The 12,875-nt window shown below is 42.1% G+C and overlaps 1 protein-coding gene across 1 annotated transcript in view; it reads right to left on the bottom strand.

Moving 5' to 3' along the window:
* The window catches only part of DNAH5 (dynein axonemal heavy chain 5), a 324,549-nt gene that overhangs the window by 57,741 nt on the left and 253,933 nt on the right, over positions 1-12,875 (bottom strand). Inside the window, exons 61-65 of the mRNA XM_043887792.1 lie at positions 12,511-12,648; positions 8,210-8,345; positions 7,106-7,422; positions 5,348-5,503; positions 3,327-3,509 (exon numbers count right to left, since the gene is read on the bottom strand). Coding sequence (XP_043743727.1) covers positions 3,327-3,509; positions 5,348-5,503; positions 7,106-7,422; positions 8,210-8,345; positions 12,511-12,648 — 930 coding nt within the window. The remainder of the gene's footprint in view (positions 1-3,326; positions 3,510-5,347; positions 5,504-7,105; positions 7,423-8,209; positions 8,346-12,510; positions 12,649-12,875) is intronic.

Raw genomic sequence — 12,875 nt, 5'->3', positions numbered from 1 at the left:
GTTTGAGGAGACTCCAGGAGTTAGTGAAGGACACGGAAGCCTGGGTGCTGCAGTCCACGGGGTCACAAAGATTTGGACACGACTGAGCTACTGAACAATAACAACAATGAAGCTCACTTCTTGCATAATGCTTTGCTTCAGAGAAAAGAAAATAGAGATTACATGTTGTATTATAATGTGGTTCAGGGTAAGATGGCCCTCTGTTATTATAACAGAAAGAGTGTCATATTGCTCTGACCACACCTCTATAAAAATCATTTACCGTGAGCCTGGAATGAACTCTGATAATGAGACGATGGTAAGAGAATGAAGTGTCAAAACACTCAGCTTTCCCAGGAAGTAAGGCAAAGTCCAGCCTGGGATCCTTACTGGCTTTCCAAGACTGTTCAAAGTCTTCCAATGAGCTTAAAGTGCTCCTTATTTCATTTTAAACCTCTGCTGCAACAATTAACGACTCAGCCCTGGAGTTGTTTTGTTGCAACTAAAAATCTGGGAGACCAAATTATTTTTTTTTTCCCAAGGAGACCACCTTCATCTCAGCTAAACAGAGAGAAAGTTGAGGACAAGGATATTATTCAAAGTGCCATCAAAGACCCTTATCTCCCTGAAGCCAACACCACAGGTAAAAGCAGAGCCTGTGTATAAAACAGACAACTAACAAGAACCTACTGCAGGGCACAGGGGACTCCATTCAGCGCTCCGTGGAGACCTGACTGGGACGGGAATCCAGAAAAGCGGGGATATGTGTATATGTTTATGTATATGTGCACTCAGCTTCTCAGTCATGTCCAACTCTTTTTGACTGTAGCCCACCAGGCTTCTCTGTCCATGGAATTTTCCAGCAAGAATACTGAAGTGGGTTACCATTTCCTACTCCAGAGGAGCTTCCCTGACTCAAGGATTGGACCCACATCTCTTGCATCTCCTGCACTGGCAGGCAGAGTCTTCACCACTGTGCTACCTGGGAAGTCCATGTATATGTATATGCATATGCATAGCCGATTCGCTTTACTGTATAGCCAAAGCTATACTGTGGAGCAACTCTTGTGCTATTTAGTTGCTAAGTCATATCGGACTCTTTATAAATAAACCCCATGGACTTGGTTGCCATTTCCTTCTCCAGGGCATCTTCCTGACCCAGGGATTGAACCCGCATCTCCTGCATGGACAGATGGATTCTTTACCACTGAGCCACCAGGGAAGCCTGTAAAGCAACTATACTCCAATAAAAATGAAAGGAAGGAAGAAAGAATGGAAATAAGAAAAAATGGGAGGAAGGAAGGAAGTGAGGTAGGTAGGTAAGTAGATAGATAGACAGACAAACAGACAGATAACAGGCGATGGATATTAAACTGAAGACCCTCAAGGATGCCCAGGCTCCACAGGCCTTGTTGTTGATTAAGAATCCTAGTCCTTTCTGAAGTGAGGCTGCATCAGCACTAAAGTTCTTCAACCATCTTGACTGAGACTCCAAAAATAAACAAGTACATATTTGGAAGGCTGTTACTCCAGTCTCTGGTAGGAATTCTAGCATCAGTTCCTACCACATGGAAGTCACCAACCATGTGAATTGATGAAACTGGATTAAACCCTCTTAATGTAACTTCCAACTACATAACTCTGTGATCTGTGTACCATAAATTAAAAATAAACAGAAAACTGAAAGTCAAAGTGTTAAGTCACTCAGTCGCATCTGATTCTTCGCAACCACATTTGACTCTGGCCAACCAGACTCCTCTGTCCATGGACTTCCCAGGCAAGAATATTGGAGTGGGTTGCTATTTCCTACTCCAAGGGATCTTCCCAACCCAGGGATCGAACCTGGGTCTCCTGCGTTGAAGGCAGATTCCTTACTGTCTGAGCCACCAGGGGTTTTTTAAATAAATAGAGAAGATTCATAAAAAGGGAAGAAGGGAAGGAGACAGAGAAATACAGGTACAAGGGAGGGCTCAGAAGAGGACACGTGGTCAGACATAGAGAAGAGGTGATAAAAGGAGGGGCAGATCCCAAAGATTTTGCTGATAGTTTTAACCTAAATAAATCTTTAGGTCAGTGTGGAAGGGGGGCATAAATTAAACTGAACTCCTCACGGCTATCTAACTCAAGAAGAAAATCAATAGAAACTTTCAGAGTTCACACAGCCTCATTGACAGAGTCCCATTAAAACCCTCCAGATTTCTTTCCTTACAACTCAAAAGTTCCCTGGAGAAAATGCTGATTCAGAACAAGGAAGTTTATAAATTATTGGCCATTTCTCATTGAGAGAAAACAGACACAGAATTATGCTTAGAGCGTAGTGAAGCCAGTAGCCTTCAGAAGGTGTACAGTGAAATCTAGGGTAACAAAGTTGTCTTCTTGCAAGCTATAGCAAGCACTCTTGGATAACAAATAAGAATTGGCAGTGCTGTGCTATCTGGGTACAATGTTCCAATTTTATATTCCAAAAGCATAATGATGAATCAAATGAAATAAAAACCTAGATGTATACTGTGTGGGTGCATGTATGTGTGTGGTCAGTCATGTCTGATTCTTTGCAACCCCATCAACTATAGACCTCAAGACTCCTATGTCCATGGGATTCTCCAGACAAGAATATTGGAGTGGGTTACCATTTCCTCCTCCAGGGCATCTTCCTGACCTAGGGATCAAACCTGTATCCCCTACATCTCCTGCATTAGCAGGTGGATTCTTTACCACTGTGCCACCTGGGAAACCCCAGACATACTAGAAAGCTAAAATTCAACGGGTGACTAGAACTAGGAATAGAACAAACTTCAGAAAATTTAAGGAGTATAAAACCAGAACCGTGATGCTGAAAATGAGACAGATATTCTCATAGTTACATCATTCCCCTATATAAAATCAATTGATGATACATATGTTATTTATGTGATACAGATGCAGTGTACCAGGTAGATATTGGCTAGCTGTTATTAAAGACACTTGAAAATGAATAATGGAAGAAACACGGGAATTAAAAGGGGGATTCAATCCCATCACACTGTTCATCACCTTATTTTTGTTAATGAAAGAACCACAATGTGATGCAGAAAGGGGGAGGGCCATACTCTGTGCTGTGTTTAGTTGCTCAGTCATGTCTGACTCTTTGTGACCCCACAGACTATAGCCCGCCAGGCTCCTCTTGTCCATGGGGATTCTCCAGGCAAGAATACTGGAGTGAGTTACCATGCCCTCCTCCAGGGGATCTTCCCAACCCAGGGATCGAACCCAGGTTTCCCACACTGCAGGCAGATTCTTTACCATCTGAGCCCCCAGGGAAGCCCTGGTGGGGCTGCATACTTTACTTTGTTGCACACTTTACTTACCTGCTTCTCTGTGAGAATGACTCTCCCCAGTAACTGGTCTTCTAGACCTTTCATAGTGACTGTGAAATCGATGATGGAGGTCCGAGCACTTATTTCAGGGGTGTAGGCTGGATTGGGCAGCTTGGTGGTGATGTAGAGTCTGAAGCCATCCATCACATCTATCTCTTTGTCACCGACTTTCACCTTTGTTATAAAAAGAAAGTTAAAAGTAAAAAAAAAACACAGATACACCTCACTGTGTGTTTTTTGCTTAGGATCTAATATCACTTTAAACCACTATATACCTAGAGATCATGTGTATACTTAAAAAGAAATGTTCATTAGGCATTCACAGGGCTTCAGGCCACTAGGATGAAAAGAAAGAAGGACTAAAGTAAGAGAGGAAGGAGGAAGGGAGAAAAAGGGAAGGAGGGATGGAAGAAGGGAAGGAGGGAGGAAAGGAAGTTAATTCAATATTTGTTGGTTGTTGTTCAGTCACTCAGTCATGTCCAACTCTTTGTGACCCCATGGACTACAGCACGCCAGGCCTCCCTGTCCTTCACCATCTCCTGGATCCCACTCAAACTCATGTCCATTGAGTTAGTGATGCCATCCAACATACATCATCCAAAAAAACAGAATTTGAGGCTTCCCTGATGGCTCAATGGTAAAGAAACCACCTGCCAATGCTGGAGGCACAGGTTGGATCTCTGATCCAGGAAGATCCCACATGCCAAGGAGTAACTAAGTCCATGTGCCACAACCATAGAGCCTGTGCTCTGGAGCCTGAGAACTGCAACTGTGAAGCCCATGAGGCACAACTACTATAGCCTGAGGACCCTAGAGCCTGTGCTCTGCAACAAGAGAAGCCCCTGCAATGAGAAGTCCATGCACCACTACTAAAGAGTAACCCCCACTCACCGCAATGAGACAAAACTAGGAAGCAACAAAGATCCAGTACAGCCAAAAATAAACAAATCAATAAAACTACAAACAAATAAATATTGAATTTATTGCGCTTCCCTGGTGGCTCAGCAATAAAGAATCTGTCCGCCATGCAGGAGCCACTGGTCATGTGGTTCGATCCTTGGGTCGGGAAGATCTCCTGCAGGAGGGCATGGCAACCCACTCCAGTATTCTTGCCTGGAGAATCCCATGGACAGAGGAGCCTGACAGGCTATAGTCCATGGGTTCGCAAAGAGTCAGACAAGACTGAAGTGGCTGAGCACACACGCACATAGAATTTATCACCAAAATTGTTGTGATCACACTGCAGAAGTGAGCTGGATTCCCCACCCAAAATCTGGTTCAGAAGTCAAGATGGAGGATGTCAATCATGTACCAAAAGATATGAAAAAGGTTTATTATTCACATGAGAATTTCTGGAGATTCAGGGTAGGCTGCCAAACAGGTCCAAAGTAAAATCACTTAAGAGAGCAGAGAGAAGCAGGTGTTTTAGGGTTTCACGGAGATTATGGGATGCAACTAGGATGAGGCTTCCCAGATATGGTCATGAACAGGAAGTTGCATGGTTTGGATTTCCCACTGTGACTCAGCTGGTGAAGAATTCGCCTTCAATGTGGGAGACCTCGGTTCAATCCCTGGGTTGGGAAGATCCCCTGGAGAAGAGAAAGGCTACCCACTCCAGTAGTCTGGCCTGGAGAATTCCACAGACTGCATAGATTCCATGGACTGTATAGTCACTGAAAACAGTGACTTTCACTTTCACCAAAGAGAGCAGAGCCACGCTTTCTCATCAGCTTGCCCAGATTTGGGATGGCAGGGGAGGGGCATGATGGAGCTTGAAAGCCGTGCAAAGTCTAACATCAGAATGGAGTCAGGCTTCATGATACAAGTGAAGCAGATGTTCCTAAAAAGGCTACTCTTGATCCCAACTCAGTAAGCACGGAAGAGAAAAGCAAATGCCTCCTGCCCCAGACTTGAATCTGAGTTGATGTTTAATGAGAAACTGTGACCTATGTCACATTGACCTGGCCTCCTGGCAACTGCTCTGCACACTGTCATCTGCAGGTTTAACCCACCTTAAAGGTAGACCCAGTCTTAATGAAGTTTCTCTCCAAAACATTATCCAGGGCTGGATCTAGTTCCTCCCCAACATCTTCGATTAGCAAGGGTCTTCCAAGAGAAAGACTGTCCTCCAGGTGGTTTCTGAAGTACTTGTGATTTAGAGATGTGATCTAGAAACAAGACAATATTGTAAAGTAATTAGCCTCCAACTAATAAAAATAAATGAAAAATAAATAAATAAAGATAAAAATCTTGAAGAATATAGACAAAAAAAATAGAAACAAGATCAAAATGTTGCTCTACAGTTTCCTTTCTTCACCTTAGCAAATCATCATTTCCTTATTTTTATTCACTTAATTGAAGGGGCTTGGGGGTAAAGAATCTGCCTGCAATGCGGGAGACACAGGAGACACAGCTTCAATCCCTGGGTTGAGAAGATCCCCTAGAGAATGAAAGGGCAAGCCACGCCAGCATTCTTGCCTGGAAAATTCCTTGGACAGAAGAGCCTGGTGGGCTACAGTCCATGAGGTGGTAAAGAGTCGGACACAATGAGCTCATGGCACTCAAAGGCACTAAGAGTTGACTTACAATATTGTGTTAGTTTCAGATGCACAGCAAAGTGATTTGGTTGTAAATATTTTTTTCAGACTATTACAAAACATAGAAAAAGTTCCCTGTGCTATACAGCAGGTCCTTGCTGGTTATCTATTTTATATACAGTAGTAGTGTGTTTATGTTAATCCTAACCTAATTTATTCCTCCTCCATCACCTTTCCCCTTTGGTGACCATAAGTTTGTTTTCTATGTCTGTGGCTCTATTTATGTTTTGTATATAAGTTTGTTTATATCATTTTTTAGATTCTACTAATACATATAAGTGACATACTATTTGTTTTTGTCTAGCTTACTTCACTCTGTATGACAATCTCTAGGTCCATCCCTGTTGCTGTGAATGATACTATTTCATTCTTTTGTATGGCTGAGTAATATTCCATTGTACAAATATACTGTTATCTTCTTTATCCATTCCTCCGTCAATGGACATTTAGGTTGCTTCCAGGTCTGGGAGATTGTAAATAGTGCTGCTATGAACAATGGAATGCATGCATCTTTTTGAATTATGGTTTTCTCCAGATATATGCCCAGGAGTGGGACTGTAGGATCAGATGGTAGCTCTATTTTCAGTTTTCTAAAGAATCTACAGAGCATTTGACCGCATCGTTTCCTTTCACTAAGAAGCAGGTGAACACTCTCTGTGACAATACTGCCTTTCCCCCACCACCACATTTGTGACAAATAATCAGGAAATAACTATAAAGTGTCTTTATTTGCGACACACCTAGTGTGACACAGCTCTGCTCTGCTCTGTTTATCAGGGAGAACCTTAGGCCCTAACAGAAGGGAGTCTGACCCCTTTGATGGACAGCATTAGGAGAGATAAACAAGAATCCAAATAATGCAATTTTAGGCATTGCTTATAAATATTAATATCTAAATATTAATAACAAAATTATTTCTAAATATGAAATATTTCTTCTCAGATATTGTTGATCTGGGGCAAATGTGCCCAACTCTTGTGACTCAATGGACTGTAGCCCACCAGGCTCCTCTGTCCATGGGATTCTCCAGGCAAGAATACTGGAGTGGGTTGCCATGCCCTCCTGCAGGGGATCTTTCCAACCCAGAGATAGATCTGGGTCTCCTGCACTGCAGGCAGATTCTTTACATTCTGAGCCACCAGGGAAGCCCATTTATATTCAAACGAAGATTACCTGGAGTTCATTCTGGTTTTCTTTATTTTTAATCCAGATCTTGCCTTGAGTCTGTGGGTCAATTAGCAAAGGATAGCGAGATGCTTTTGTGACAATAATTCCATTCTGAATGGACAGGTCATCATTGGGCAGGCCTTGGAGGTTCCACTCACTAATGGTAGGAGCATCAATCAACATCTCATTGAGGTTTAGATTGTCTCCAAATGGAATTTCCCGGGCTTTCATTTCTTTCTGCCAGTCATTTAACAGCAGATTGCGAAATTCTTGATTAAAGGGACCAGAATAAGATAGAAAAGCTGTAGCCAACAACACATCCCCTAAAACAAAAAACAAAACACCACTAAAACACTTTATGAACAGCTTTGTAATTCTGCAGAATATAAGAAGTGGCAAAAAAAAAAAAAAAAGACAATCATTCTTTTGAATTTAATTTCAGAAACCCAATTGTAACCACAAGTTACTGTGTCTTGTGAATAAGCAGTAGTTCAGTTCACTGTGAAAAGAGTCCACATGACCCACAAGTAATAATTGCTGATAGTCAAGCATTGGATTATGTTGATCTTACTGGTTATGAGAGGATGACTTCTGACCTCAGAAAACACAGTCTCCATTCTAAATGACCTTGATCTATATGGTCATCCACTCACAGGAGAATTCAAAAATGACCTGATAATAAGAGTCAGACATGATTGAGCAACTAACACTACATTATCTAATAAGGGTTGCCTAAATGCCAGACCAATATTCATCCTTTTGAAACAGCTGGGCATGCACACACACACAGGAATTTGAAGTAATGGAGTGTTGATGTATATCTTGATTAAAGCTTAAATTTGCTCACTCCCTATCACAGTCAACACATAATCTCATTAACAAAGGGATTTATGTGTGTGTGTTCAGTCACTCAGTCCTGTCCGACTCTTTGCAACCCCACAGACTGTAGCCTGCCAGGATCCTCTGCCCATGGAATTCTCTAGGCAAGAATACTGGAATGGGTTGTCTTCGAGGGGATCTTCCCAACCCAGGGATCAAACCTGAGTCTCCTGCATCGCAGGAGACTTTACCGCTGAGCCACCTAGAAAGCCAATAATGGGATTTACGTACCTACAAGTCTTTTAGTTTGTGCAGCAAACTCTTTACTTTGCTCTGTCCATCTTTCTTTTTCTCCTGCCAAGCCTCCGATCAGTGCAGAAGCAGCCTGCATCTTATGTCTGCACCTCTCTGCATCTTCAAGCAAGGTCTAAACCAGAAGAAAGCCTTATTTCAGAAAAATAGAGCCTGCAGCTCAAAAATATAATTCTAAAAGATTATATGTTATCTGCCTTTGTGAGAAATGTGTGCCATTTATTTCACAGGAAGCATTAACTTCCATTTCTATATGTCTGGGTCAGTCCAGCCTGTGTCTTAAGCCCTTCTATGGAACATAGAGAGATTCCTCAGGAAGTGTCCTGAGCCAACAGGCAGACCCTCCCCAGATTTTCATCAACTGAGATATAGTGAAAATTTGCATCATTGATGATTTTCCTATCAAAAATTACAAATAAAATATAAGCATACATGCTAGTATCACAGAGCACAATAAAATGTAAAGACATGCATAAACCTACTTTAAAATGAGAAATGATGTTTCTCATGTTAAAGTTCTAGCATCACTATTGCTTTGTCTAACTCCGTATCTCCTTTGATTTCAGGTGAAACTCTAGATTTTCTTCAAGTTGTGGAGTTGTAAAGTTCATTCACAAATTCCAGCCACATCAACTCAGCAGGCCCCTACCTGTTGCTCTTGTGTCAATAAGAGACCTCTAACTAGACTTCCATACACTGTTGGGCTTCCCAGGGGGCTCAGTGGTAAAGAGTCTGCCTGCCAAACAGAAGACATGGGTTCAATCCCTGGGTCTGGATGATCCCCTGGAGAAGGAAATGGCACCCCATCTAGTATTCCTGCCTAGGAAATCCTATGGACAGAGGAGCCTGGTGGGCTACAGTCCATGGGGTCACAGAGAGTCAGACACGAGTGAAGTGACTAAAGAGCAACAGCCACACACTGTTGCCACTCAGAGCTTTGTTCTTAAAAACAAATGACTATATGTAATTACAGCTGATTTGCAATGCTGAATGGCAGAAACTAACACAACACTACACAAATTAAAAAAAAAAAATTTAAGGGTAAAAAAAAGCAAATGGTTCAGTTTCTCAATATTGAAGAGACAGCTGTTAATTCTACCTGTAAAAATGTATACTTATGAAACAATAATGGATATGGATAAAGATTTAGCTATATGACAAGTCACTGGGAGTTCATGTAATATTTACAAGTATTGCTGTAATATATATGGCATACACATATGCTAAATGTCTAACAATAGAGAATTATTTACATACATTATGGTATATTGTGCATAAGAATACTCTGAAGCCATTAAAATATAATTATTATGAAAAATAATCATTAGTAAATTGCATTTATAAAGCAGTATGTACTGAATGATCTGTTACAGTTTTTTACATGGATTTAAAATATATGTAAATCAGGCATATGTGTAGATACGAAATGATAAAGAGCAAAATATTTTTAGGCTTTATTGCCAGGGTTAACTATGTGTATTTTCTATAAAGAAACACAAATCGCTTGTGTAATAATAGCATAACACAGTGTTTTTCAGAAACAAGATACTTGTTCCAGTTTGTTCTAGCCTTCTCAGTTTTCCTTCCTGCGAGAGTTAATGCAGAAAGCCCAAAAGCCCAACTCCGAGGCCCAGCCACACCTGGACACCATCCATATCTGTTTGTATCTCCCCAAAAAGAAAGATGTCAGCTGGAAGTATCACACGACATCACTGTTTTCTTGTTGTTGTTTAGTCACTCAGTTGTGTCCAACTGTTTGCAATCCCATGGACTGTAATCCTCCAAGCTCCTCTGTCCATGGGATTCTGCAGGCAAAAATACTGGAGTGGGATGCCATGACCTCCTCCAGGGGATCTTCCAGAATCTGGGATCAAACCCACATCTCCTGCATTAGGCAGGTGGGTTCTTTATCACTGAGCCACCAGAAAAGCCCTTATTTATATCTGCCTACCTTTAAAACAAACTTTTCATGTGAAAGATATTTTTACTATTAAGTTATCCTCCCTAAATTCCCCATCCCCACTTCTGTGTAGCTGAATATAAACTGGCCAACCTCTCCCCTCCCGGTTGTGGCTTTCTAGAAGCCCAGGCTCCTCTGGGGGATTGGGAAAGGGGGGATGGGAGCAGACAGGAGTGAAAGCGGATTTTCCCTCTGAGCCTGGTTAGGGGAGTGTGCAGAATTCCTCAGCTTCTGTGGGTAGTACTCCTGGCCCTCTCGCTCCCAGCGCCCTAGAATGTGACCAGATCCCTGGTGAAGTGGACCCTCCACAAAGCCCTGCCCTTGCACAAAACAGCAGGACACACACTCCCCCAGGGACTGCACACCTGGGTGAGGAGGTCACCAGTCACGACCAGACTTGAAACCCTCCCCTGCCTCCCTGCAGTCTGTAACCCGGGACTCTCAGGAGCCCCATGGAGCAAGAAGCAACAATACCACGACTAAAGGTCAACTTCATGCCAACATGATGTGGGCAGACCAGCACACAGCCAGATTTCGTTTTCTTAATGAAAAACACATGACATTTGTTGAAATTCAATTTTTTAAGTTAGAGCCATGCCTTTATAGTAACTGTACTTATATGGTCCTTATAATTGCTTACCTAACAAATAGTAGATACTCGAAAACAAAACAGCTTGAGTGAACTAATGCAAAATTGTTAAAACTGAAAGGTAATAAAATGAGGCTGTAAAATATTTTTACTATAGGTAGCAGCCCTTCCCAATGTGAGTGTCCAAATGGTAGAAATTAAAAGGCCTTCCTCATAGTTGTTTCTAAGGTAGACTTTCAAACTGCAAAGTGAATTTTCTCTTGATATTATAAGTGAATTCCATAGACCATAAGTAACAAATCCAAATGATGATACATAATACTTCTCCAAGATTTCTATAAAGCTCTTATTTTGCTTTCAGGAGACTTATCTTTAACAGAGAATACCACACATCTTGCATATTGTGCAGCTGATGTTTATCTAAATTCGCTCACTGGGACCTTCCAGAGCAGGAATCTCAATCCAGTCGAGTGACAGCTGAGAAGCAGCAGAGGTTCTAAAATAAATCATCAAGGAAAGCACAGAGAGAATCCAGATCTTGTTTTCCAAATGTAGGCTTTATCGGAGGCAGATAGAGATTTTGTGAGGACAGATGCTTACATAATCTGGGGACCACTTTAAGAAAAATCATTAAAGAATTTTTGCAAATACAAAACAGCCAAGTGAACATGTAATGAGCATCAGCAAGGGAAAAGCACTACAAAGTCCTGATGGTGAAGAATTCAGGTCCCTTTCTCCTGGGATCTCCAGGTATTTTATCTGAATAAAATACTCTCCCCATAGAACTCTCCATGGCTCCCAGTAAACTCAGCATTTATGGGGCCTGTGCAAGTGAGGGAAAATAAAGCTTAAGCTACATTAGGTTTATGTTACATCTGCCTTGATTTCCAGAACGAAGGAGGTCCCAGTGGAGCTGGAGTAGGTATAAATCAATGAAAGAGCTTGCTGCTCAGTGGAAAGGAAATATACAAACCTTGATTTTGAAGTGCTAAAGTTGCAAAACATGCAGAGGTTGAGAAGGCTGTGGGTGGTCTCTGTGACTGGGACACAGCCATGTGGTCAGGTTGGTCCAGCAGAGAGGCCCAAGAAGACATCAGAAGATCAAGGTCTAATCCAGCCCGAGGACCTATGATCGATAGCCATTCTCTTGTCCTTTCTGGACCTAAGTTCTTTCCTTATTGTTTTTTTAAATTTCATTTTGTTTTAATTTTTTTGCTGCACCGTGCCGGATCTTAGCTCCCTGACCAGGGATTGAACCCACGCTCCTTGTATTGGAAACACAAAGTCTTAACCACTGGACCGCCAGGGAAGCCCCCTAAGCTCCCTTCTTTGAAATGAGAATAAAATAAAAATATCTACCCTGCCTACCTTGAGAGATTGTTTAAAGGTTAAATGAGGCAAAGTGGGAGGATGTGATTTGATAAACATATCAAAACTGCTGCACAAGATCCTGCTTTCATCACAATTTACAAGAAAACTCAGAACATCCATGTTCCAGCAGTGACTTCTGTTTTGGCTGAATATCCTGACCTCTCACTGAAGTTCCTCAGTGTCTGCTAGAAACAAATTCCAGGGTTTAATGAGGGCGCATGTGCTGTGTGTATATATGTGTGTGTGTGTGTATGCATGCACTGTGCATCAATTAAATGAATCCCTGCTGGAAATCAAACCCTTAGAGAAAGAAAGCAGGAAAGGAATGAAGGGCTGACCACAGTGTCAGAGGACAGTGACCTGCTTTTCGGTCGTGGCCTTCTCATACTCAGCCTGCACCACATCCAGCTCGGCTTGCTTGTCATCCAGCTCGGCCTGGGCCTTCTGCAGATCCTGCATGGCCATCACGTAGCGGTTCTCCTGCACCACCAGGTTGGCCTGCATAGGACACACACAGCGTGAAGGGCCAGGCAGCAACCCAGACGTCCAGCACATCAGATCTGAGAACTCAGGGAAGTCCACGCTACACCTTTTCTTTGTTCTTTGGGAGCCTTCTCAAATTACATCATCAAGGCCAAGTCTTCATGTGAACTTGACATGTTTGTAAGCAGATGATTATAAATCATTAAGAGAAAGTCAGCAAACTTTTTCATAAAATTCCAGAG

The sequence above is a fragment of the Cervus elaphus genome, chromosome 25 (assembly GCF_910594005.1).
Source record: "Cervus elaphus chromosome 25, mCerEla1.1, whole genome shotgun sequence".
In the NCBI taxonomy this organism is placed as follows: Eukaryota; Metazoa; Chordata; class Mammalia; order Artiodactyla; family Cervidae; genus Cervus; species Cervus elaphus.
This window is presented reverse-complemented; position numbering and strand designations above follow the sequence as displayed.